The 23,204-nt window shown below is 42.1% G+C and overlaps 5 protein-coding genes across 8 annotated transcripts; 3 read left to right on the top strand and 2 right to left on the bottom strand.

The window, feature by feature from the left end:
• Nucleotides 1–741: 741 nt before the first annotated feature.
• Nucleotides 742–5,240, top strand: LOC145695458 (uncharacterized). 4 transcript variants are annotated; one of them, XR_014133732.1, is made up of 8 exons: nt 745–988; nt 1,474–1,673; nt 1,744–1,873; nt 1,953–2,144; nt 2,773–2,909; nt 3,059–3,105; nt 3,226–3,745; nt 4,143–5,240. XR_014133732.1 is itself a non-coding variant. In XM_081772460.1 (7 exons), exons 2-7 carry the CDS (start codon nt 1,492–1,494, stop codon nt 3,360–3,362), a joined length of 825 nt encoding a protein of 274 aa, XP_081628586.1. In that variant the 5' UTR covers nt 742–988; nt 1,474–1,491; the 3' UTR covers nt 3,363–5,240. The 4 variants fall into 4 exon arrangements, 3 of the variants coding, with proteins under 3 accessions (XP_081628586.1, XP_081628578.1, XP_081628571.1); XM_081772460.1 differs by having other exon boundaries at nt 742–988; nt 3,059–3,110; nt 3,231–5,240; XM_081772452.1 differs by having other exon boundaries at nt 744–1,002; nt 1,488–1,673; nt 3,226–5,240.
• Nucleotides 5,241–6,305: 1,065 nt separating this feature from the next.
• LOC145711795 (ras-related protein Rab-6A-like) lies at nt 6,306–7,972 on the top strand. The gene is made up of 6 exons (XM_081789487.1): nt 6,306–6,438; nt 6,481–6,612; nt 6,840–6,993; nt 7,307–7,451; nt 7,496–7,572; nt 7,615–7,972. Exons 1-6 carry the CDS (start codon nt 6,347–6,349, stop codon nt 7,645–7,647), a joined length of 633 nt encoding a protein of 210 aa, XP_081645613.1. The 5' UTR covers nt 6,306–6,346; the 3' UTR covers nt 7,648–7,972.
• Nucleotides 7,973–10,719: 2,747 nt separating this feature from the next.
• On the bottom strand, nt 10,720–13,143 carry LOC145705329 (sperm-associated antigen 6-like). Its single transcript, XM_081782790.1, has 11 exons — nt 12,988–13,143; nt 12,755–12,894; nt 12,516–12,710; nt 12,348–12,470; nt 12,145–12,309; nt 11,841–11,975; nt 11,647–11,800; nt 11,396–11,603; nt 11,186–11,354; nt 11,023–11,145; nt 10,720–10,905 (listed from the first exon to the last, which is right to left on the bottom strand). Exons 1-11 carry the CDS (start codon nt 13,010–13,012, stop codon nt 10,801–10,803), a joined length of 1,542 nt encoding a protein of 513 aa, XP_081638916.1. The 5' UTR covers nt 13,013–13,143; the 3' UTR covers nt 10,720–10,800.
• Nucleotides 13,144–15,378: 2,235 nt separating this feature from the next.
• LOC145711237 (aquaporin-10-like) lies at nt 15,379–16,632 on the top strand. The gene is made up of 5 exons (XM_081788967.1): nt 15,379–15,549; nt 15,596–15,763; nt 15,823–16,024; nt 16,230–16,512; nt 16,558–16,632. The coding sequence occupies exons 1-5, from the start codon at nt 15,411–15,413 to the stop codon at nt 16,588–16,590; spliced, it is 825 nt and encodes a 274-aa protein (XP_081645093.1). The 5' UTR covers nt 15,379–15,410; the 3' UTR covers nt 16,591–16,632.
• Nucleotides 16,633–17,734: 1,102 nt separating this feature from the next.
• LOC145709889 (uncharacterized) lies at nt 17,735–20,035 on the bottom strand. The gene is made up of 2 exons (XM_081787590.1): nt 19,779–20,035; nt 17,735–19,697 (listed from the first exon to the last, which is right to left on the bottom strand). The coding sequence occupies exon 2, from the start codon at nt 19,681–19,683 to the stop codon at nt 18,859–18,861; it is 825 nt and encodes a 274-aa protein (XP_081643716.1). The 5' UTR covers nt 19,684–19,697; nt 19,779–20,035; the 3' UTR covers nt 17,735–18,858.
• Between the last annotated feature and the right edge of the window lie 3,169 nt (nt 20,036–23,204).

The following is a 23,204-nucleotide window of genomic DNA, read 5'->3' as shown; positions in this document are numbered from 1 at the left end:
ATCAAATGGATTAAATTTGTTTCCAAAACAGTGGCTTTCCTATTCAGAGTGGGCTATTCTTTTTTCAGGATTGAGCTTGATAAAAGTGATGTGAAACCATCACAATCAGCTCCATCCTGAAAATGCAACGTTCCTTCAATCTGATAGTTCTTCAACAATCTGCATGAAGTCGTGGATAGGTTTTTCAATAATCAGATGCTCTTTCCCCACAGAGTTGCAAATTTCGCTTTATTTTTGCTGAGCGGCTGCTCAGCTAGCTCAGTTTAGAAAATTTGCAACTCTGGTCAGGAGTCCTGACTCAGGAGCAATTTACCAGTAGATTCTACAAGGGGTTCTTTCAACAACGACCGGGCTGATTTGCATGATTGACCCATCAGAGCACAGAATAACGCTTCATGATGGGAATCGTCCCGGTAGTTGTTGAATGACCCCCCTGTAGCATTTTCGAAAATACGCTTTTGAGCCGTGGTGTTTGCATAAAGGTTGAAATATTTCAAAAAATTACGCAATCGCTGGAAAATTCGCCTCAAAAATGGAATGAATGTGCCAGAACTCGAGCTTGTTGCTCGTGATCGAGCGGGCTTGATTTGGACCTGCCAGACTCTTGAAAATAGCGCCCCGTTGAGAAAAGGCGCGGTGCGGTTACCACACTTTCTGCTGGAGCCACGTGAATGGCGGGCGCTGATTCGTCGAGAGGCGAGTGTCGTTTGTACTATTATGGACAGGCTCGTATCCCGATCCATCGAGCCGCTCTAGCCGTTTTCAAAAAAAAACTCTCTCTGCCTCTCTCTCTCGCTCGCTTATAAAGAAACCCTAACTTAGAAAAAAATACTGAGCCAGAGAGAGCCAGAAAAAAAAAATCTCTAAAAATCTAACTTTTTTTATTTTCATTCTTTGAGAAATACAGTAAGAAGAATGGCGAAGAAATCGGATCACTGATTTTTGCTTTTAAAAAATCAGAAATCGGCGATCATAAGCACCAGAATTACTGAACAGGAATGAGTTTTATTCAATAGAAATCCTTTTCGAGCGTGTTCGTTTTCCTGATATTGCAGCTACGTAGTGTTTATGGCTCTGACTACCTAAATTCAGTCTTTCTTTGTGATGAAGCTTGGTAAAAATTTTGAAAAAACGATCATTCTAGTGCCGAAATCAGCCAATTTTGTTGAAGTAATCATGTTTTTGAGTCAAAATAAGTTAAATCCGTCGAATGTCTTATTCAAAATGACAAAAGTCCAACTGGAAAAGGCTCTTCTGAGTTTATTCAGTAGTAAACTCACTAAGTCGTAGTTTTTATCCTAGGCTTTTTTGATTATTTGATTACCACGCATTTGATTCTTTGAATAAGAGTATGTTTGCCTTGGCCTCACTGTAGGAGAGTAAATCATACAGGCCCGGAAAATACGGGGCTCGTCGTAGTGATTGTACTACGACTTTGGTATTTTTGACTAGCATGAATCATTTATTCAAAACTCGGAAAGGGAAAGAACGATGACTGGAATGGTCGAGAAGGCAGAATGGTCTCTTGCAAGCAAGCAGAAGTATGACTTTCAAGCAATCCGAGTCCGGATCTCTGAGCTCATCCCGACTGGGGCCAAGCCGCGAATGTACAGAGTCGGCAGAAATACGCTCGTCAAGGCGCTCAAGAATCGAATTACACAAGCTTCTGAAGGAAAATGGGCTCATATTATTCGAACATTTATCTTTTTCAATGTTAGGACAATTGATGACCCATTGTTCAGGTAGATCAGTAACACTGATTGACTCCAGGACGAGAAAAGAAGTCTCCGAGTTAGATTCTATTGCCGATCTCGTTCCGATCGACGCCCTGACCGATAGCTCTTCGAGGCTCGGCCCCGTCGTTGAGCTCAAGGAAAGCGCTACTCAATCGTAGAGAAGCCTTGGCTTTCCTTGCGTTAGCCTTGAACCAGTTTGAGTATCGCGTGAAAAAGCTTGATTGGGGAAAAGTGTCCACTGAACCGTCGAACGCGTGCCGCCCAGTGCGATCAGCACGCGTTTTCCATCGAAACGTTCGCGAGTGCATCAGCGCCGCAAAGACCGGAACGCATCCCGCGAAAAGGCCGAGGCATAGCGCCGAGGAAGGCCCATCTGTGAAACGACCTCGTGTCGAGCACTTTGTGCAGGTGAGCCCTAGAATTAGTGTCCTTGTTGAAGATTTGCCACAGCTGGCCTGGGTTGCCAGACAGATTTCTGTCGGGTAGACGGACAAAGAGGGCTCCAAATCGTTTCCTGAATGCCGGTGTATCGAGAATAATCCGGGTTTGAGACTTCGATGACAGTAAAGACACAGTATCAGTCGAATCGTTTCATTTTTCGTCAGTCAAAATCATCTTTTCATCATCAATGGCCGGTTTTCATCGCTTTTCGGCCGAGAAAACGTACTCTATCGTCTTGAAAACATTCTTATGCATCAAATTCATGATCCCTGAAGGTTTTTGGAGTCCTTCTGTAAGTAATCACCGTTGAAAATCGACGAAACCGTAACTGGATAATCTCAGTAAATCATCAAGTAACAAAGTCATCATGTTTTTCGACCAGATACACGGATTCCCGGAAATGAATGTTCTCGTGAAGCCTCGTCGGAAACCTCCCCTGAACCGACGAGTGACACCGTGCATAAATGAACAAACTGTACAGTTAGGTACAGAAGGAAACTAAAAAATGATCGCCCGGTCAGCTGTTGTGGGAAATTTGAATGAAATGGCAAGGAGACAGGTTTGACACATGTTCGGGCAACACGCATTCTTTCAGGACACGAGAGGTCTCCAGAAAACATTCTCGCAACTATCTGATATGATGGGTCGGCTCTCTGAGCTAGTGGAGGCGTATGAGCCTGGCACTGAGCGAGAGACGGGACTTGTTTTCCGGAATTCGATGGACGCGTTCAGGTCCGAGTTCGATATCTTGTAAAATTCATGCTTTCAAGAATCTAAGTGTTTTTTGACAGTTACCAAGACACAATTGATGTTTGTTTCAAAAATATTATGATTGCGATTCTTGAACTCATCGAATTACTCTTTATCGAACTTGTGAAAAGATTCATGATTCCCATGATGCAACACATAACATCCTTGGCTCTTCCAGGACCAGTTCATGACCTCTCATTTTCTGATCCTGCTTCCCCATGCTAACTTTAGTTTTCTCAAATAATGATCAGAAAATCGAGCAAATTTTCCTCCGACAAAATCATGAACTCAAAAACAGTCAAGTTCGATCCTAGTTCCGAAATTCTAGCGCTTACGCCCGATATGTCTATCCCCTCACAGCCGCTTACGCAGACCCCATCCCCGTCTACCCAGGGCTCAGTTAAGTCCGAGCCATCTGCCGACGACTCCGACTAGCTGCGCTTTTATCAAGCTTTCCTTATTTTACCATCTTTTCAATAGTTTTTTTTTCTTTCATAAGCTGTTTCAGGAAACAACGTACCCGAAACGGGTTAAAGTGAAGTGATACTTACCAGGCTTTATTTCCCTACAATGTCTTCAGCTATCTTTCCCATTGAAACGTATACAGATTGAATCAGCCTTCAGTGACCAGACGCCGTTTTTGCCAAACCTCACGTTTTTTTCACAATTATTTATTGATTCTTTGAGAAATTGCTCTTTTAAGTGTTTCTACGTCAAATCCAGGCTACTCGGAAGGCCGTATTTGGCTCTTAGCTGGAATTTCATATTTTCACCTTCTACAACTTATATTCGTTTATTGGCTGTCAGGACCAGAGTTGGTAAAAAAGTATACTTCCCCTCGCCCTTCAAAAATCTGCAGGGCGCCCTTCATTCTTGAAGGGCGGTGAAGTGTACTTCACGCGCCCTTCAAAGCCCTGAAGTATACTTCAGCTATCGGTTCATCTGCCACAATTAGCGTGATTTAAATCATGGCGCCTGAGAGCCAATAAGCGCAAAATTTGAAAAAATTCTGGCGGATGGATTCTGATGGCCGACAGAACCAAGTTGAAGTAGAGTGAAGGGCGGAAGGGCGGTTGAAGTAGAGGGAAGGGCGGAAGTACACTTCACGCCCTTCAACGCCCTGCAACGCCCTGAAGTATACTTCATGAAGTATACTTCATTCTGAAGGGCGAGTGAAGTATACTTTTTTACCAACTCTGGTCAGGACCGTCAAAGTTTGCGGTGAAAACGAGTAATTCCAACTAAGAGCCAAGTAAAGCAAGATAACGGCTCTCTGATGAGCCCGGATTTGACGAAGAGACCCTAATTTCGGCCAAATTTTCATTGAAAATCTCCACTCACTTACCTCAGCACTGATCCTTTCTTGCGTTTTACTGGCAGTACTGTACTATAAAGTTCATGAATTTAATTTGACACTGGCTACACTCACTGTAAGCTGACTCTTTTAGAGCTTGCTCGTAGGGCAAAGACGGGATTTTGGGCTAAAATTTCAGTTTTTGCCCGAAATCGCGCTATAAATTTTAAGTTGAGGGCAAGAAACTTGCCCCACTACTTCGTTGTGAAGAAAATATCGTATACTTTCCAGGTGTAAATTTTTGTAGAGTAGATAAGATGTAAATCATTGAAACTGTATCTATAAACGCACGCTTCGCTCTTTCCTCGAAATTTAGCATGTCTCCATCATCTTCCGAAGGTTCTTCATGATTTCCTGTAGGATTCTGAATGTAGTCACTTTAGGAGATGATTTCCTTATTTATGAATCTGGGCGGTCTTGACACTTGTTGATGGTCACCAAATCATGCTCATCAAGAGTTAATTTCATGTTCTAGTATGATTAGTAATCGTGAGAAAGAGGCCATGAAATAAGATCTTAGTGACCTTGATTCGGAGGTCATCAATAAGCGCCAAAAACACCCAGCTTCACAAATAATCTCCCAGAAAGTGACTGTCCATTCATAACTCTGCAGGAAGTCTTGAATAACCTTCTGATGATCAAAAGCACTCTCGATAGGTACCCTTATTTTTCATGGGTCAATCTGATTTGTCACTAACTGCTTTAAACTTCCTCGTATACTTTTAGCTGTAGATCTTCTGTGCATTGCTGATGACATTGATTGACTCGACCCCTCTTTGGTGGCACCGTTTAGGAACCAACTTTATCGATCTCGGTAGAACTGAGATCAAGTGTATAAAATTTTCGCTTGCATACAATTTTAAGTTCGTTTAATCACTCATCAAATTTTCGGTCTTGATCTTGGATTTTGAGTATTTTTCCTCATGATTCTCTTTGTAAGAAATCACTAACTGCATTTATCTACCATTCGATACCAATCATTAAATATTGAAATTTTAGCTTACTGATCGGGTATTTGAGTTATTTTTTATCCGATTTATCTGTTTCATAAAATTTGAGAAAAATAAAGAATAAAAATTTTATGTTTTGTGTCGTTTTATTCATTTTTCCTCAAGTTCTTCTGCAAAAGATTTCTGTAATCAGCCTTCTTTCAGCCCTGTACTGGCTACCGGCGCCGGCCTAGAATTGATACGGTAAAATTGAAAATGCGATGAAGTCTTCACAATTGAAAAATGTTGAATCCCCTCTAGGGCGTTTTGCAATGGATCCGTTTTCACTACGGGTATTTTACGAGCATCGAAAAATCCGGCTTTCTGTTTTCAAGAGTAATTTTCGATTTATTGGCCAAGTTCAACCCCCAGGGAGCCAGTCGCTCGGGTTAACGAGATCCCGATGGTCCTTCTCTGGGGAATTTTCGCCCGTTCATACTCGCCGATAGTTGTATTTTCGTGATTCAAAGCTGAGAGATTCAAAGCTAGAGAATGAATCAGAGCTGTCTTTGCGTAGTAACAAGCAAGATAAATCGGAAGATAAATCGGGTCATTTACGACATCGTTTATCTAATATCATGTTTCTTCCACTCCTAGGTATTTATCCAAGAGCACTGTGTGAGCCTTTTACAGTAAGGTACCTGTGAGGAAGAGAGTTAACTGAAGCTAGGGGCCGGAATCGAGTGTTAAATAACAGGAATTCCTATTCTCCCGAAAATTTTTATCACTAAATCCTTGAACTTAAGCGCTTCTAAAATTATGAATAAGTGTTGGTCTGCTTCATAGAAAAACTCTAGAATACCTCAAAAACCTTGTTTATAAGCCTTTTTTCGTACAAACGCGGATCAGATGCCTACTTTTCGACCTTTTTGTGACCAAGGGACTGTATAAACGTCTATTGATAGCATAAATAACCCGCAGATTGAGCTAAATACCACTGTTGTCCCCTTTTGTATTGAATCTGACGCGTTTCTGCTTGAGTCACGAGCTGTTTTTCTGCGTCCTGAGTTGTGTTATTTGCTAGAATTTGTCACCCAGATTCTAAAACGCATTTTTCATTCAGAGAAAAATTGAAAATGGCGGCGACAGACTTTGGAAATCCGCTTCGAAAGTTCAAACTCGTGTTTTTGGGAGAGCAAAGTGTTGGAAAGACCTCTCTTATCACCAGGTACGTCTTTCTCTTGTGGATGAAAGTTTAAAACTTGTTCAGATTTATGTACGACTCTTTCGACAATACCTATCAAGCGACAATCGGAATCGACTTCTTGTCGAAGACTATGTACTTGGAGGATAGAACGGTGCGACTGCAATTGTGGGATACGGCCGGGCAGGAACGATTCAGGTAAATATCTACTTTTGTTTGTTTATTTTCTTCAAAAAGACTACTCGATTGTCAATAAGTTATTGACGAAAACTCGGCCAAAATTTTGAGCCAACGTAAATAACCACTATTTTTTGTACTTCATCTCAGGTCATCTCTTCAAGAGCACGCCGGCTTCCAACCGGCTTCCTGAGAGCTGATCCTATATTTCAGTAGCTCAAACGCTCATCCTTATGTTTTTCTTTCAGATCTCTGATTCCAAGTTATATTCGAGATTCAACTGTGGCCGTTGTCGTGTACGATGTGACAAATATCAACAGCTTCAACCAGACGAACAAGTGGATCGACGATGTACGCACAGAACGAGGAACCGACGTTATTATTGTTCTCGTTGGTAATAAAGTAAGTAGCAAAACTCTGTTATCCGGGTCTTCCAGAGAACCAGGTCCCGCATCTGCAACCCCGCAGTATTCTAGCAGGCCCACGTGTTTTTCTCTATGCCTTAACCTGGGCTTCTGTCGGCTGCTTAGCCCAGAGGTAATGCTGTCACTCAGTTGGAGGCGAGTTTCGAGCTTGCCATGGTTGTCTCGAAACTCGCACCCGGGCCAACTGAGCTACCCACACCCCGCAAAAGAGTGCGAACTAGTCGTATTTATGCTTACCAACTCGCTGAATGAGTTCAAATAGCTAGAGTTACTCCTTACTAAGAATTTAGACCGATTTGGCGGACAAAAGACAGGTCTCAATCGACGAAGGCGAGCGAAAAGCCAAAGAACTTAATGTTATGTTCATCGAGACAAGTGCCAAAACCGGATACAACGTAAAGCAGCTCTTCAGACGCGTCGCCGCTGCCCTTCCAGGTACTCAAAGTCTTTCTAGCGCCAGTTTCTATCAGCGTTTTCAGGAATGGAGCCCAAAGAACAAACCGCCGCAGACAGTGGCATGCAAGATATTCGACTCAAGCCTTTACCGAATCCAGAGGTACGTTTTTCGTTGAATTACCTGCGCTTACTTTCACTTTAGAATCCCCCTGGAGAAGGCAACTGTTCCTGCTAAACCTGAAATCTTCTGTGTCCCGTGACTGCCACGCCTTCTTAGACGTTTTCCTCTCCCCTCTGTTCGCCTAACCGTTCTTCTTCCACCTAGGCAGGTTTAGGAAAACCACTACGTAAATAATCAACTCAACCCCCAACAACAACTATTTGCATCCTCCTCGGAACTACAGAAAACATGAAAAGCATACACTTTCAATTCAATTCAATTTCATACACATAGCAATTTCACACATTCTCATTATGTGGCCCTAGGCAATATTAGTACTTTACCTGTATCTACAAAGTATTGTCTCTATTCATGGTGTCAATATACAAATATACTAAAAATAACTTAGATAAGTTCTATAAAATACGCAAAAATCAAGTTAAAAAGACGTGAGCATTGATGTTGCGCTCTGGTACTTATTTAGTCTATAAAAACTCTGCCCTCCACTTCAGAGAACCCCTTTATCTGCAGTTAGGAGTTTTTAGCCTATAAGTTCTCCCCTTACTTTCGGCTCCTTCAGGGGGAACAGACTGGTAGCGCCCATCCGAAGTCAAAGACGGGCTTCGAACAGCTTACGCAGGATCCATATTTTATAGCGCGCGACATGCTCCTGCATGAGCATATAAGAAGCCGCCCCGTGGAGGCTAACTGAGCTATCTACCAGCCCGGATGTATGTATGAAATTCGGGCTTTTATGCTTTGAATTTTGTCAAAATTACTCACTCTCATAATCTGAAGAGCTCGAATATATTTGCCCGGAGATAGATAATGTTTTAACTGCTCAGATATGCCCTCAAATCATGCTCACGTCAATTAATGTTTTACTTTTATTCTGCAAGAGAAAGTTTTCAGTGATATAAATTATAAAAGCTTCTCCAGTCAGGTCTTATCACTTCATCGAGTTCTTCGTAATTATAGCTTTTCTTTACCTTATCTTCATTTTCGATGAAATCGTGTAGCGTCATCCATCTATCTTCTCCTGGGGAGGTTCCAGGAGCGCGATCACCACCAAAGATCCTCTTGGCGAACTCTTTTTTATTGTAGGGTTTCACGCACTCATGGACTTTCGAGTGATAGACTTTCCCCGCACAACAGAACTCGTTTGTAGGATCGTATCCTTTGGCTCCGGCTCTATTTTTGCAGCAACCTTGCTCCTTTGACAAAAGCTTTTGACCAGCTCCAGATCCACAGCAATGTTGTCCACTCAGCACACCCGATTTCTTTCCTGGCTCGAAGATCTGATTGTCACAGCATTGATAGCCTCTTTCTTTGAGCTCTTTGTCTACCAGCCGCCCACCACAGCAAAAATGGATTGATGGATTGTAACGAATCTGGGTAACGGGGCAGCAGCGCTCCAGCTGAGATCGAGGGAGGATTTCTGAGAACGAGATGAGGTAGATTGCTAAGGGATAAAATCTGGAACGATCTATTTTATGGTCATTTTTGGCTTGAAAATAGCGCTGATGCTATTGAGGCATTCCATTTAAGTAAAATGCTTTCAATTTCTAATATAATGGCGGCAGTTTCATATCGGTAATTTTTAACAAACCTCATCTCTGAACCACAGCAAAAACTATCCGCTAATAAATACAGCTCTTTATTACAACATCCATATTTCCTCTTGTCGGCAACCTCCTTCCCGCAGCAAATTTGCTTCCTCGTGAAGAACGGCTTTTTCCTACAGCAGTTGTTTCCCGATCTCCTTGAATGCATTTTTCCATTGCAGCAGATTCCACCTTCTTGGTAAATCTCCTCACCTCCGCATTGAGAAAATCGGATGGATATTTTTTGGCCAGTTTTTAACGATTCGTCGTATTCAAGTTGAGATTGGAGTCGTTTTTCAGGCGGAAAGAGTTTCCAGTCTTCGAAGAACATTTTGCTTGGGATTGTCGGATCAACTTTGGCCGGAGGAGCGGGCAGGTCAGGTGGAAGTGGAAAGGGTTCAGGAAGAATTTGACAGTCTTTGGGATTCAGCTGGATGTCATCTAGCGCTATGTTTGACAGGAAATTCTCTCCTCTCACATTTTGAAATAAAATCGACATTCCCTTCCAGTCTTCGCTTTGTTCTGTATCAAATTGAATTTGAAAATACCGCCAGTCCTCTGTATCACGGGCGATTAAGCTGTCCTCGTAAGTCTTCCAACCAAGGTTCTGGTCTTTAAAATGAGCTTATCCCGCGATCATTTCTAGTGGAGGTGAATTAGCGTTCTCAGCCCTTCCTGCTTTATCTGGGTAATACGCGCCGATTCCAAAGATTTCCACAGGCTTAGAAACTCCATCGCGGTTCAAGTGAATTACGAAACTGCCTGAAGGGATACCGAAGTGAGAATACCAGAAACTAAAGCAGTACGAGCTATGGAAGTCCAAATCGATGGTCTTTTCATTCTAGCTCAGAAAACGTGAGTCAGAGAATGTGCAAGAGTTCACCCAAGATAAGAAATCCAGGCCGGACTAATTGATTGCTATTTAGAGCTAGTTCCGGAGTTTCCAAAAGTTGAACCCGTCCAGGTGCGACCCTCGAGCTCATTGATGATAAGTAATGGCCATTTGTGCTCAACGTGCTCACATCAACAGTTGGGTTGAAAAAAGCACTGTTTCGAGCGAGTCCACTTGTGACATAGAAATTTTCACGTTTTCCCGGTGAAATTTTCTCTTCAAAAGAGGAGCTGATTGAGGTTTTTGTCTTCCACTTAAACAGCTGTTTTACAGAAGAAGCTTTACTAACTGTACCTCTGAACAGTATTCTTCAAAGTTACAAGAGAATGAGACTTGTCTGTCCTTCGTAAATCTGTCGAAAATGACCTCGTTCGGCTCTTGAATTTCGATATTTCTGAGGGTTTTATAAACATGCCAGAAATTGTGAGGATCGTATTCGAAGGCTGAAGTAGCCATTTCTTCGGCTAATCCTTTTGGTTCCTGAATTAGAAATCTAATAAAATGGGTCATTGATAATTTACTTTCCTGTAGCATTCCTACCGACATTCTCTAATGATAACTCAATAATCATAAACAACAACAAAGAACACGAATGGACAAAGCAAGTCACTATTTGTCAACCAGTGACTCTCGGACTTGCTTTGGGCCAGATTTGATTTTTTTCATTATGTTAGGAAAATATTTATATTTTTATAGAAATAGAGCAATGAGTCATATAAATGCGCATGTGAGTTAGCTTGTCTGCATCTCCGTTGATGGTTTGAAGCCTTCGACGCGTTGGAGGAGGGCTTCCGAGTATCCGGGCGAGTAGTAACGCACGATTTCTTCGGGGAAGCACTAAAAATAATTATTATTATCTTGATAAGATTTTGGAGGTTTTCTTTGTTGATTTAATCACTTTGAATATCTCCACATCGCTCTAGCCGATTTAATTTGACCTTGTTCTTGACTCACCTTGTTGATTTCTTGAATATGCTCCTGGAGGGCGCTGCCTGGCTCAGCTCGAATCTCTTGAATCTTTTTCAAGCCACCAGAAGTAACGAACATTCTTCGGGCTGATGGATCGTTGGGGAGAACCTAAATCGATGAGCACTCAAGTTGAAATGGTTGAACTTACCTTGCTATACTGGGCAACAACGTGCTTGAGTATATTTGGAGGAGCTTCCTGGAGGAGAGGTTCGAGGGCGGGCAAGTACACACATTTTTGTAGAATATTTTTCAATGCCTTTTTGCTCTTTGTTTGCAAATCTTCACTGCTATCCGGGGAAATGTACGATTGAAGCAATCTAAGATAGCGTTAGCATTGTAAGATTATTTTCCAAATTACTTTGGTAATACGTTGGACACAGCAATGGCCTTAGCGTGCTCGGGCGTGTGTCGGCCAATCTGTCCCAAGGCCCAGACGGTGGCGGCCTTGATGTGGTCTTCTTGCTCATCGGAAAGGATGATGGCCAACTGGTTAACACCCTTGGAGACGATGACTGCCATAGCGAGGGTTTCGGAGTGAGCGGCGACGTATCCAAGCATCATAATTCCTAAAAATTCAATCGTCCGGTTTTCAGGTGTTTCAAGCTTCACCTGGAAGTCGGACGTTTCCTTTAGTGTCGCCAATGTAGTCAACGACAGCGGCAACACCACCAGCGTTCATGATGAGCTGGCAGAGCTCGGGAGTGTGCTTGGCGATCTCTCGGATCAAAGTGGCGGTGTTTTTGATCACAACTTCGTGGCTATCCTAATTCAAAATTTAAATCCGCACAAGAGTCTAAATTTACCTTCAAGCAAGTGAGGACAGCGGGGAAGATCTCCGCCTCGACGACGAGCTCGGCGAGCTCAACAGAGTGCTTGGAAATCTGCGCGAAAGCGGAGAGAACCTGTCGCTTGAGCTTCGAGTCTGGGTTGAGGATCATCTAAAAGAGATACAATTACAGCGTGAATTTAGAAGATTTTCACAAGTGGAGTTTTTTGAACGCAGAAAGCTCCTTTCTATAGCATCGGATCAAGTCAATATAAACTTTCAATTTCTGGCTAATGCGCCTAGGCGGGTGTGTTTCTGAGCAAATGCGGGATTAGGATTACCTGAGCAAGATGAGCAATAGCACCAGCATCCACAACGGTCTGAGCGAGCTCGGGGGAGTGTTTGCAGATGTCGGAGAGAGCAGATGCGGCGATGCGCTTCAAGCTCAATTCTGGCTCTTGGATGCAGAGGACGAGGAGGGGCACTGCTCCAGCATCAACAACAGCCTATGAAAATGTAAGACACGACATAAAAAATTTTATACCTGAGCAAGCTCATCGTTGTGGCGGGCGATGTATCCAAGGGCCCAGGCGGCGGCTTCTTTCACACCGGGATCGAATTCTTCGAGGCAAATGACCAGGGCATCAAGTGCACCGCAGTCAACAACCTAAAAGCAATCGATGCTATCATTCTTTTGGAGAAGAAAACTTACAGTCTGGGCAAGCTGGGGGGAGTGTTTGGCAACAGCGCGGAGAACAAACGCGGCGGCCTTCTTGTAGAAGCGGTTCTGCTCGGCGAGCGAGTACACGAGCTGCGGGAGAATGTCCGATTTGACGACGGCCTCGGCCAAGTCATCGTTGTAGTTGGCGAGTCGGCCAAGGGCGAGAGCAGCTGTCTGCTGGACGGTCTGAATGAACGCTAAGATTGGGTTAGGTTGCTATAAAAACTTACGGGAACAACGTCGAGAAGAAGTGGTCGCAGAAGCTGCATAACACCAGTGGCCTGGAGCGTCTCAATATTCTGTGGTCGAGTTGATAATTCGGCCACAGTTTGGACAAACTCGGTCCGCGCTTTCTGATACTGCTCGAAAACTGAAGAAAATTTAATGATATTTTGCATTTTAATCTATTTTCATTAGAGAGTAAATAGTTATCATCCAGAATTTCTGTAAAAATTGTACTTACCGAGCAAAACTTGTCGCTGGCTCATGTCGAAGGGGGCTCTTTCAGACGACTGACGATTGTTTTTTCAAAAATCAACTTCTAGGGACGCGTTCTAGAAACGATCTCTACTTTTTCCAACTTTCTCGGGTTGCAATTTTTTGTTTCGCCCTGGGGCTTGTGTTTGTCCCTCAGAGTTCTAGAGCTGCGGGGAAATAAAGGTAAGGAACAATCTCTAAATGAGTAAAAATCAAACAGGGTCTCAAGCGCGTTGCTAGGGAACTAAAAGACGCCTTTTTCGTTACTACTTTGAGCTGGGTTATTATCTTAGAGAACATCTTTTTTTAGAGCATTATTCTAAAGAAAAAAAATCAACTAATTATTCTTGCTTTGAATTATTTTGACCGACGTGGAAAATAAGATACCCTATCTTGACTCGGGAAAAGAAATGCTAGCGTTTTGCTTTTAACCGTTGTGAAAATCCGCTCGAAACTCTGAATTCATCAGATACCGTGCTCCACTTTATCACGTTATTTTGAAAATTCTTTCGAAGGTCTACCTCTTCTTATCTTTTTTTTACGTTTCCCAGTCGTTTATATTTCCCGGAAGTGAAGATAGAACTTATCTTAAATTCTTAATGGAGAGTTTTTATGGATTATCTGGCTCTAAGCAAGCTTCAGAAGCTTCATTTAGCTCTTTGGGGAAGCTCTAGCTCTTATCGATACGTAGATAGGCTCAAAAGGTCGGCCCGATGGATTCTAGCGTCGCTACCGTCTTCTTCTTTTTTAAACGTGCATAATCCAGCTTCAAGTCGACAGTCGCCCCGAATAAGTTATTCGAAGGAAATCTAACTCCACGATTTCCATAACTTGATCAGTGATAAGCCCCCGCTGCGGCGCAAACTCGTAGGCTGCTGATTCGGTGGAGGCGGAGAATTCTTCAATAATATCTTTATTACGAATTCCACGGTGGCGGGCGCTGTCACGTAATCTTGAGGAGGTCGAATTTACGCGGGCGACTGGAGCTTTCCCAGGTCGCCCAGAATTCCGATCCATCCCGAGTCTAGTACTTTCAAAAATCAAAATGAGCTGAAGATGAGACAGAATACGCTGCGTCTGAGGGATGAACTTTCAAGAGAAAGAGATTACCCTAAGCAGGTTAAAAACTAGGCCGGATTTTCTGCAGTGTCTTGCTCTAGAAATTTGAAGAACTAGAGCGTGAACAAAGAGGGTATAAAGACTGCAGCAGCTTCGCATATGATATGAAAGTCAGTTTATAAAATGATTCTTTTTTAAATTCTATTGAGTGTTGAAACTTTCTGATCTCCAGTGAAGAAAATATGCTGCTAGAGTAACGACATCGAAACGATAGATTATTAGATTTCAGCCAATAGTAAATAAATTTAAAAACTGAAGTGTTCTAAAATAGTCTTGAGAATACAAGTTCTTGATGGGGTCCTCGAAGACATTTCCGCTCGTTCACTTTAAAGTCGACAGTGTTTGGTTGAACGTGAATGCTCAAATGCCCCAAATACATCGTGCGTTTCTTGAGAGTCCTACTTAGTTCTACTACCTGGGAGTCGAATTAAGAGGTCGAAAATTCTAACTTCTTCTTCGCCTGAATCATTGACTCATTGATGTTCCATTGAACCCCCGCGGAAGGTTTGTTACGGTTAGTTTTCAGTAAATGCCCAAGAAATACTTGCGGGTCTTTCCGAAATGCCAGCTAACAAATCAATTGTAAAATGCGACAAATCAACTAGTGTTAGAAAATTACTGATGAAATTTTTCCGTAATTGAAATCTCAGCAAGAAGGAAGACTTTTATTCATCTGGAATCGACGATGTTTGAAAACTCAACAAGGACTGACAATCTGGCGGAGGAAGCTCTAGTAAACACGGAACTTTTATAAGTTCGAAAATGGGTCAGAAGAATTCAATCAACGTAAAAACAGAGGTATAAAAACTTCGCTGCGTTATTTCCGGTAGACATTTAAAGATAAATTAGGGCCCATTCTATCGTCACCCTTGAAACTATTCTTTATTAAAAACTTCCATCGGAAACTAGTTCTATCCGACTTCGAGTTCGGATACGTCAAAATTTACACACGGAAATCCCAAAAATTTCTTCAAAAACTGGGCAAAGAACGAGTACCGATTTTAGTGTTTGTCTAGGATCAGCAAGAAGAAGTTTGACGCTCGAGCGTATTTATTCTACCCACTGAGTTTCTGGCCCTATCTGTTACTTTCACAGATCCAAAAAGATTCCAAGGCTGAAATTTTCCGTCGAAAATATAAAGAGAAACACTTTATTATGGAGAGAGCGATAAGAAACTGCATCAAAAAGGAACGAGTTCAGAGAGTAAACATCTGAGCTGTTATTTTTTAATTAATAATTTAAAAATTCGATCAACAGAAGCCTTTGTTAGCCGCGTTTCTTGGCGAGTGCATGGGAGTCTTCGTCCTTTGCGCACTAGGCAACTCATCAGTGGCTCAAAATATCATGAATGGTGCATATTTTATCGACATCAACTTTGCTTACGGCTTCGCATGCGCTTTTGGTGTTTATGTTTCCGCTGCTGCCTCCGGTACAATAATTATTGCCCATAATTGGTGGTTAATTTTTATAAATAGGAGGGCATATTAATCCAGCGGTGACGATCACAGAAGTTATTCTCGGGCGCATGAGCGTTGGAACTGCACTTGTGTATATTTGCGGCCAGTTCTTGGGCGGCTTTTTAAGTGGAATTCCCGTATATTTCGTTTACGGACAGTACTTGAATCTTGTTGAGCAAGAACAAGGTATAAAGTCCTTTGGACTCGAAAGTTTCGAGTATTCTTCGTTCAAATTATTTTTCCAGGAGTTTCTGCAGTAGCTGGAGTTTATTGTACCTATCCGACAACGTATCAAGTCAAACCAGACCCGTCACAACCCATACTAGTAGTGGAAGAACCCACTACAGGAACGCTATTTGCTGACCAACTTTTCGGAACAATGTTTCTTGTGTTTATCGTCTCATCCATCACCGACGGTCGAAATTCCAAGCCGCATTCTGGCTTTGTGTAAGTTCCAATAGCTATTTACCGTTCTATCTTTCTCAAATGTAGAGCTAATCAAGTACATTCTGGTTTAAAGATAATATTTGCGAAGTGATAACGTCAGAGTCGTGTCCGAACTGACTGTATATCATCGTAAAGATCCTTCGTAAAAATTTAAATAGTTTGAACTACCCCATTTGAGAACTTTGGGAGTCTAAAATTAGTTCAGACCTCTTTTGGTCGGCATGGTTGTTATGGCCATCGGTCTCTGCTTTGGCTCAAACTGTGGATACGCCATCAACCCTGCCCGAGATCTCGGCCCTCGACTTTTCTCTGCGATGCTTTATGGGGACTATGTTTTCACTGCAGCTGAATACTTTTTCTGGATACCGATTGTTGCTCCGATCATAGGATCCTTTTTGGGGGGATTTCTATACTTGGTCTTGATCAGCGCCCATTTACCGGATCTCCAAGAAGAAGAAAGCTTAGATGACCTTCCAGAGAAGAAAAGAGTAAGTTTTCTTGCTTGAACAAGTATTTTGACTGCGTTCTTTTAGGTATCAATAAATTCTGTTGGCGATGATTTCTAATTCTACTGATTCTCATATTTTGATAAAATAAAGATCCTTGAAAATACGGAGAAATATTTCGATTTTGGTATTTTGCCAGAATAAAGATCACTTAGGAAAAAGCTAGAGCTTGAAGGTTTGATTCACGTGAAAGAATGATCCTTGATTCTCCCACGCGGTCAATTCGCGGCATGTATTTCTTCGACCTTTTCATCCCTTCTGCTGCCCTCTGCAGATAGACCTGAAGTTCGGGTTTTTCCCTAATAAGCACGACGGCTTGTAGATAGACATCTAATACGACAGTATATCAATGTTCCACGTTTTCTGAAGCTAAAGGCTTTCAGCTAAGCCTTTCGAAGTATTCGGCCTAAAGTGAAAAGAACTCCTTATCTACGGTGTCACTTTTCAAAGCTGGACGAATTCTCTGGAAAGTGGACCGGAATTCGGAAGAGTTCAAAATACAAGTTAGCGCGAAAGTACTATCGAAACGCCTAACTCTCAACAGAGTAAATTGCCAAGCATCGAAGATCCCAAATTTCGATGAAGTTTTCTTATGCGGTCCTCATCCAAGGCAGACCTTCTCAATAATTTGGTGATTAATCTAATTGAATTTCGAAACGTGTGAAAGAAAATCCTACGAGCATGTTCCATCAGATGCCCGTGGTGCCAATTTTAACCCGCAGCCGCCTGATCGAGCTCATGTTTGTTGTACACACGGTGAATACCCACTGAAACATCTCTCCCAAAGAGTGCTTTCCCTGGCTGGTCGGTTGGGTTCACTCCTCATTTCAATAACTAATTGACAATTAGCGGCCACAATGTTAAATGTTTGATCGTTACTCAAATTTATAATTAAATTTGCGGAGTAACTCGTAACTTCTATTTTTACCTTCGCTTACTTCAATCGAATTGCTCCATTTTTATTGTCTCAAAGCTTTCGCCTTGCTTGTTTTTAAACACAACCAAGCCCAATCTCAATTACCCAAATGTCAGCAAGTCTACAATCTTGTACCACCGCTCGTTTCTTGCTCTGCTTCATGAATTATTCTAGCGACTAGCAACAAGAACCTGCTACTTGCGATTTAGTTATAATTGAAATATTATATGGCTTTACTCTTCCTTGATTTCAGGTGCTAAGAAAGAACACTTGATTTTTTGATGATTTTGGGCTTTTTATTTAGTTTTTTGCCAAGTTTTTTTTTTGTTTCACAGATTTAAATAGAATAACGAGGAAAGAAATGAACAAAAGTAAAGTTGCAGCAGAATATGTGATCGAAAATGTAAATAGATAACATAATTTAAAACAGAAAATGAGAAGTGATGAAATGTAAAAATGATTTTTGAAAGTTAAAGTTTTTAGGCGGCTTAGTCGTTCACGAACATGATTCTGCCCCGGTTCAAATGGTCCCAAATGTGGTCTCATCTACCAGAAGGATAGGATTTTTCGGTCGGCCGACGAGCCAGAGCACCAATTTGCTTTATGTGTCTAAGCTTTGGTGGTTAGCTCTTTATTGATCGAAGTGAGAAGAAGAGCAGTGTGGTAGTGGCTCCTTGTCCAACCGTTCGGTCATTACTAGCCCGATTCCTTCGAACCGTTCAACCAAGCGTTCGGAGGAGGAGGTGGTACCACACCCGCGGCGCGGCGCGTATATCACCACACCGAGCGCGGGGGTTAATTTCTAACTCCTTTCGATCTGTTAGCGCGCGGTTAGCATCTTAGACGGCGAATTTTTTCACTAGACCAAGAACGCTGACCGCGCGGTATTACTGGCGCACTTGAAAAACCTAGAATTAGGACAGTGTTACGCGACCTAGCACAGCCAATAGAATGGTTACACTTTATGGTTAAGGCACATCAGGGTTAACCTATGAATGCGTCGTAGGTTAAAGAAGTGATAGGTAGGTAAAAGTTAGACAGTGGACATCGCATATAGAAAATAAATCGAGTTCCCATGGGGGCCGAATTATGTCTTATAATCGCTCCAAATGTTTATCCAGTTCCTTACACTAGCCACGTTACCCCATAAAGTTGTTTTTAACCTCTTTAACCTTGAAAAATCCAGCGCGCGCTCAACGTGCGAGGTTCAACGTTGTCGGCAATGGGTTAAAAATGTTTAAATATGTTCTATTTACATGGAACACGATTTTCGCTATTCGGCAGTGGGGTAATATGTGCAAAATTTAGGCGTGTGAGCGATGCGCCAATCTTTTTTTCAGAACTGTACATTATACATTGTGCTTGGTTATGTTATTACTGGAGGTATAAAAACATCGATCCCCATGGGTGTCTCAATTCATACCGTAAAGTTTTTGCTGTGCCATAAGGGCAGGGTTAAGAAGGTAAGGAGAGGATTTCGCCAAGTGCGCGTACATCATCGGGTTGTACAGACTGTGACTGTAGCCAGCGGGATAGGCAGGAGCGACATCGTCGGAGTTATTGCCCGAATCGGTCGATGGAGGTCGGTTGGTCTCCATTTCTTCGTCAGAGGAGCTCTTGCCGAGCAGGTTATCGATGGAAAAGCCTCCACTTTTCTTGGGTGGCGAGGAAGGAGCCTGATGGTTCATGGCCATGTGATGATGATGAGCGGCAGCGGCGCGGGCCTGAAGATGCTGAGCGAGATGTTCAGGAGAATTGACGAGGACGGTAGCGGAAGTATCTCCATTGCGATTAGTGAAGAGCTGTCCGGGCTTTTCATAGGCGGACTTGGGCTTGAACTCTTCAAGTTCACCATATCGAAGTTTGAGCGCCAAGAGCTGTCCCTTGAGCTGTTTGTTTTCTTCAGTCAAAGAAACGACTCGTTGCTCGAGGAGAAGATCATTCATTCGTCGTTTTTCTCGGGATCGTCTAGCGGCCTCATTGTTCTTCTTTCTCTTGACCCAGTAAGACTCGTCCTTATCCTTGTCGTCGACGAAGTTTCGCTTTCGCCGAGAGTCACCGCTGTGTTCCGAGCTGTTGTCTTGTTGTGGCATTGAAACCTGCATATGCTCTTCAGGCTCAGCCTTTAGTCGAACATCAAAGGTGAGTTTCTCTCGTTGTGGAGATTCGCCTCCAGAGGATCCGCCGCAGCCGGAGTCTGAGTGGTTAGTGGCGATTTCTTCGATATGTTCGGTCATGATTATTTTTTCTTCTAAAGGTTCTCGTTAGATTATTGCTCCTGGGCTTTTAATTCAAGCAAGTTGAATTAAAAGAAATTATTTGAGATTGCTACCGATTGGTTTAATCAAAGAGGTTTTCTGCTTGATGATTGTAGAAATTTGTCCGTTGGAAATTTCGTCGTCCGTTTTTTCTTTTGGTTAATATCTGTTTTCAGGGTTTTTCGTTAATCTCGATTTTTGGGTTGTATAAAAAGAGTAGTTTTTAGAAATTGCTTTTGGTTGTGTGTGTTCACGTTGCGTTTCTGATTTGATAACTGACCCGCTATGAATTGAGCATTGCCAGGTCCGCGGTCGTGGTGGTGCTGTGGCGTCGGCGCTCGCGTGCGCGCTTCTCCGAGTTCCAGCTCCTCAAATCTGTTCTAAGTCATCGGCACTTACTTAGACCCCGCGCTTTACTAGCTAGCGCGCTCTCGCCCCCGCGTTTCAGTCAGCACCACCACCACCCAGAATCAGGCAAGGTGAACGATAGCGTAATCGCTAGCTACTACACCCGAGCGCTAGAAATAACCTTGACAGTAATGCTTGCCGTTAACTCATTTTTGTACAGGTTTAAGACAGTAAGATTAAGTGTCTTGTTATTTTAACAAAGATACAGTTAATATCAAAATATATTTACAGTCATAAAGCGCAGAAAATTGTTATTTCTGAAATCAGCTGTTTCTATGAAAATTGGCTTACGATAATAAGGAAGGCATATTTTTTTATCAGAAAAAGATACCTCTCAATGCCAGAAATATACCTGAAAAAATTACATTATAAACTGCACTTCATATTACTTGTTCATAACTTTTAGTACTGGATTTACGGTGAATCGTTCACCAAAGCTGGCCAGATTTGTGTCGGGAATATTGATTGAATATTTGACGGACAAAAAACTATTTCGAAACATTTTTATAATTTACTTGTTAACAATTATTTTGATAATAGATATTATCTTCTTACAATAGTATTTGTCAAAGAGCTTGTACTGGTTTTATATCCAAAATAGCGATTGAAATAATTTAGATCTTCTTTTCGCTGACGTAGCGCTTGGCGGAGTAGAATAGCGTAATCGCACTAGCCTTGGAGTAGCCAGCACCGCACCACCACACTGGCTCTGAGGGTTGGATTACGAGCCCAATGTTCAACTCAATTTTGAAGCGCGGGTCCAGTTCCGTTGCCTAAATAGGAACCCATCCAAGAAACAAGCCACCGCCAAAAACAAACTATTACGAATTCTAAATCATCTTTTGAACAGAATTCTTGTTAGTTTTAATTTATCTCTGCGTTCTGATCGTTAAAATCTTCAATTCTTGAAATTCGTTGGAAGTAATAGCAACCATAATCGCATCTTTAACTTGCAAGAATGATTTCTTTATGATCTCCCTTTAATAACAAATCACCAGAACGGATAGTTGCATGCCGCATGAACTGTCTGACTTTTGTAACCCCTACTGGGGTAGTCTTCGTAAACTTACCAAACCGATTGGATCTAACCTGAATGAGTCTACACACTTACTATTTCTTGAGAATAGGCTGCTGTACAAACACATCAAGTTAGATTCCACTAAAGATGTCGATTCTTGAAATGTGCGAAACAAATAATTTGTCTTAATTTAAGAACATAAGTTTAGAGACCACAATCAGTCGAACTCGTTTAAGTATTTGGATTTACTCTAATCATAATTAATTTCGATAATTGAGAGTAAGTATCGTAGACAGTATGCATGAACTGTCTCTCTCTTTTCAGCACTTTTGAACCCTAAACGGGGTAGTCAACTCAATCTCATCAACAATGACCAGCCGTTTGTATGCCCATTTTCTCATAAAAAATAACCCCGGTCGTTTAATTATTCAAGTGTCATTCCTTATCAATGGGTTCCCCCGAATTGTCTACTAATCCCTAATTGCCTGATACGTAGTATTGTTGAGTTAAAACGAGATTTAACCTTGAAACGCACGCGTGGCTTAATTTGGCTCCAAACAAAGGGAAAGCTCACACTAATTCGCGCTTTCCAGTGGCCCGAAATGTTTATAGCAAGTACAATACACAAAACGCACGAATTGATAATGCTCATCATAATAGAGATTTGGGGATAACATGGCGATTAAATATACACACGAAATGAACACTTCACTATTTCCAACGAACACATCAGTCGAAAAAGAGACAAATAGGGCTACCGTGTTTTGCTTATTTTTATAATGAGTCGTAAAGCTTGTTAAAGTTTAGGAGGAATAAAGGGTTAGAAGAAAGGTGTTTTTAGACGACGTATTCTGCTTCACGACGCTTGTAATTTCTGGAGACCGTTTACGACTCAGTAGCCTAACTGGAACTCTTGTCAAGTCTTGACAATATTCTCAGAGAATAAGCCAAAAAGATTAAAGTAAGGAGCAGGTAAATTCCAAGTTCCCGGTAAGCCGGTAAGAAGCGCTCTTATGCAAGTTGATCGGCGTTGCGCGCCATTTAACATAACAAAGCGCTAGAATTCAAGTTTCCCTCGAAAGTGGAATTGACCGCCGCTTGCGCTCTTCCTCCTCAATGTTGCGTGACGATTTCCAGGTCTGCAGCTCGTCACGCGTGAACCGCCAAATTTTGCAATTTCGCCCACTGCCATTACCGACTCCTTAGGGGCAGAAAAATTCAATTCATTAATATCCGATTTTTGGGCGAATTTACATCAATCGAAGTCACTTAGCTTTCAATCTCTTTTTATAAAGGACTGGTTTGATCGGTTCTGGGGAGGATTGATGAAGATTTAATTGGCTTTAAATTCGCTTCATAAAATTCTAGACCCAAGATATGTTCTCCTGTCTTTCTATGTTCATCTGAACCATGGTTTTCTATTGGAAAGGGTCCGTGGAGTAAGTTTATTTGCAGAAACGGGCAGTTTTTCCGGATAAAAAGGGAGGGTTTAAATTTTAATGAACGATATTGGATTTATTTTATTGTTTGGTAATCCGTTTCTGATATTATTCCTGGTTATCTCAGGAATCGGGAATGTTTTACCTCACACCTCTCGGAGTTAATCGGATTGCCTCAGAACTGTCACCGCGAGAAAACCTGAAAGTCACTCAAAGGTTTCAAAGGTTTTCTGTTAAAAATAAAGACTTAAAATTTGGGGGCTGTTTTGTAAGGTATTTGAAAAAATGGATTTCATTTGCATCTTTTTTGGCAGAGAAGTTCGCGGGCAGTTAGACAAGCACGGTATCTCGTTATCATGACATAACTCGGTTCCGCTTTCTCAAAAAGTCAAAAGCACACCTTGCGAGTGTAACCGTAACGCGTTGGCTTCCCTCCCAGTTGGCGAGCTGCCGATATCAACCTGCGGCTGGTCGCTGGAAGTGGCGCGCGCTAGAACTTCTACTTTTCGGATTTTTCTTTGAAAGAAGAAAGGGGAGGTTGAAAGTCTGCCAAGGTCAGCGGGCGCGGCATTCCAATCATGTCCGGAGTGTAAATAGGAGATGTAGAGGCCTTTCAACTTTACCGCAAATGTCAA

The sequence above is a fragment of the Oikopleura dioica genome, chromosome 1 (assembly GCF_907165135.1).
Source record: "Oikopleura dioica chromosome 1, OKI2018_I68_1.0, whole genome shotgun sequence".
Taxonomy (NCBI): domain Eukaryota; kingdom Metazoa; phylum Chordata; class Appendicularia; order Copelata; family Oikopleuridae; genus Oikopleura; species Oikopleura dioica.
Note: the sequence above shows the minus strand (reverse complement) of the source record. Positions and strands in the feature narration are given on the sequence as shown.

What these genes read in the sequence shown, in the direction of transcription:
- LOC145695458 (XM_081772460.1), top strand. Translation starts at nt 1,492, where the DNA reads ATGACTGGAATGGTCGAGAAGGCAGAATGGTCTCTTGCAAGCAAGCAG. An exon ending in ATTACACAAGCTTCTGAAGG is followed by an intron (nt 1,674 to 1,743) that starts AAAATGGGCTCA and finishes CCATTGTTCAGG; the next exon opens with TAGATCAGTAACACTGATTG. An exon ending in CCTTGGCTCTTCCAGGACCA is followed by an intron (nt 3,111 to 3,230) that starts GTTCATGACCTC and finishes AAAACAGTCAAG; the next exon opens with TTCGATCCTAGTTCCGAAAT.
- LOC145711795 (XM_081789487.1), top strand. Translation starts at nt 6,347, where the DNA reads ATGGCGGCGACAGACTTTGGAAATCCGCTTCGAAAGTTCAAACTCGTG. An exon ending in TTGTTCTCGTTGGTAATAAA is followed by an intron (nt 6,994 to 7,306) that starts GTAAGTAGCAAA and finishes CTAAGAATTTAG; the next exon opens with ACCGATTTGGCGGACAAAAG. An exon ending in CGTCGCCGCTGCCCTTCCAG is followed by an intron (nt 7,452 to 7,495) that starts GTACTCAAAGTC and finishes CAGCGTTTTCAG; the next exon opens with GAATGGAGCCCAAAGAACAA.
- LOC145705329 (XM_081782790.1), bottom strand. Translation starts at nt 13,012, where the DNA reads ATGAGCCAGCGACAAGTTTTGCTCG. An exon ending in CCCCCCAGCTTGCCCAGACT is followed by an intron (nt 12,471 to 12,515) that starts GTAAGTTTTCTT and finishes GATTGCTTTTAG; the next exon opens with GTTGTTGACTGCGGTGCACT. An exon ending in GTGTCCAACGTATTACCAAA is followed by an intron (nt 11,355 to 11,395) that starts GTAATTTGGAAA and finishes ACGCTATCTTAG; the next exon opens with ATTGCTTCAATCGTACATTT.
- LOC145711237 (XM_081788967.1), top strand. Translation starts at nt 15,411, where the DNA reads ATGGGAGTCTTCGTCCTTTGCGCACTAGGCAACTCATCAGTGGCTCAA. An exon ending in TCTTGTTGAGCAAGAACAAG is followed by an intron (nt 15,764 to 15,822) that starts GTATAAAGTCCT and finishes TTATTTTTCCAG; the next exon opens with GAGTTTCTGCAGTAGCTGGA. An exon ending in ACCTTCCAGAGAAGAAAAGA is followed by an intron (nt 16,513 to 16,557) that starts GTAAGTTTTCTT and finishes GCGTTCTTTTAG; the next exon opens with GTATCAATAAATTCTGTTGG.
- LOC145709889 (XM_081787590.1), bottom strand. Translation starts at nt 19,683, where the DNA reads ATGACCGAACATATCGAAGAAATCGCCACTAACCACTCAGACTCCGGC.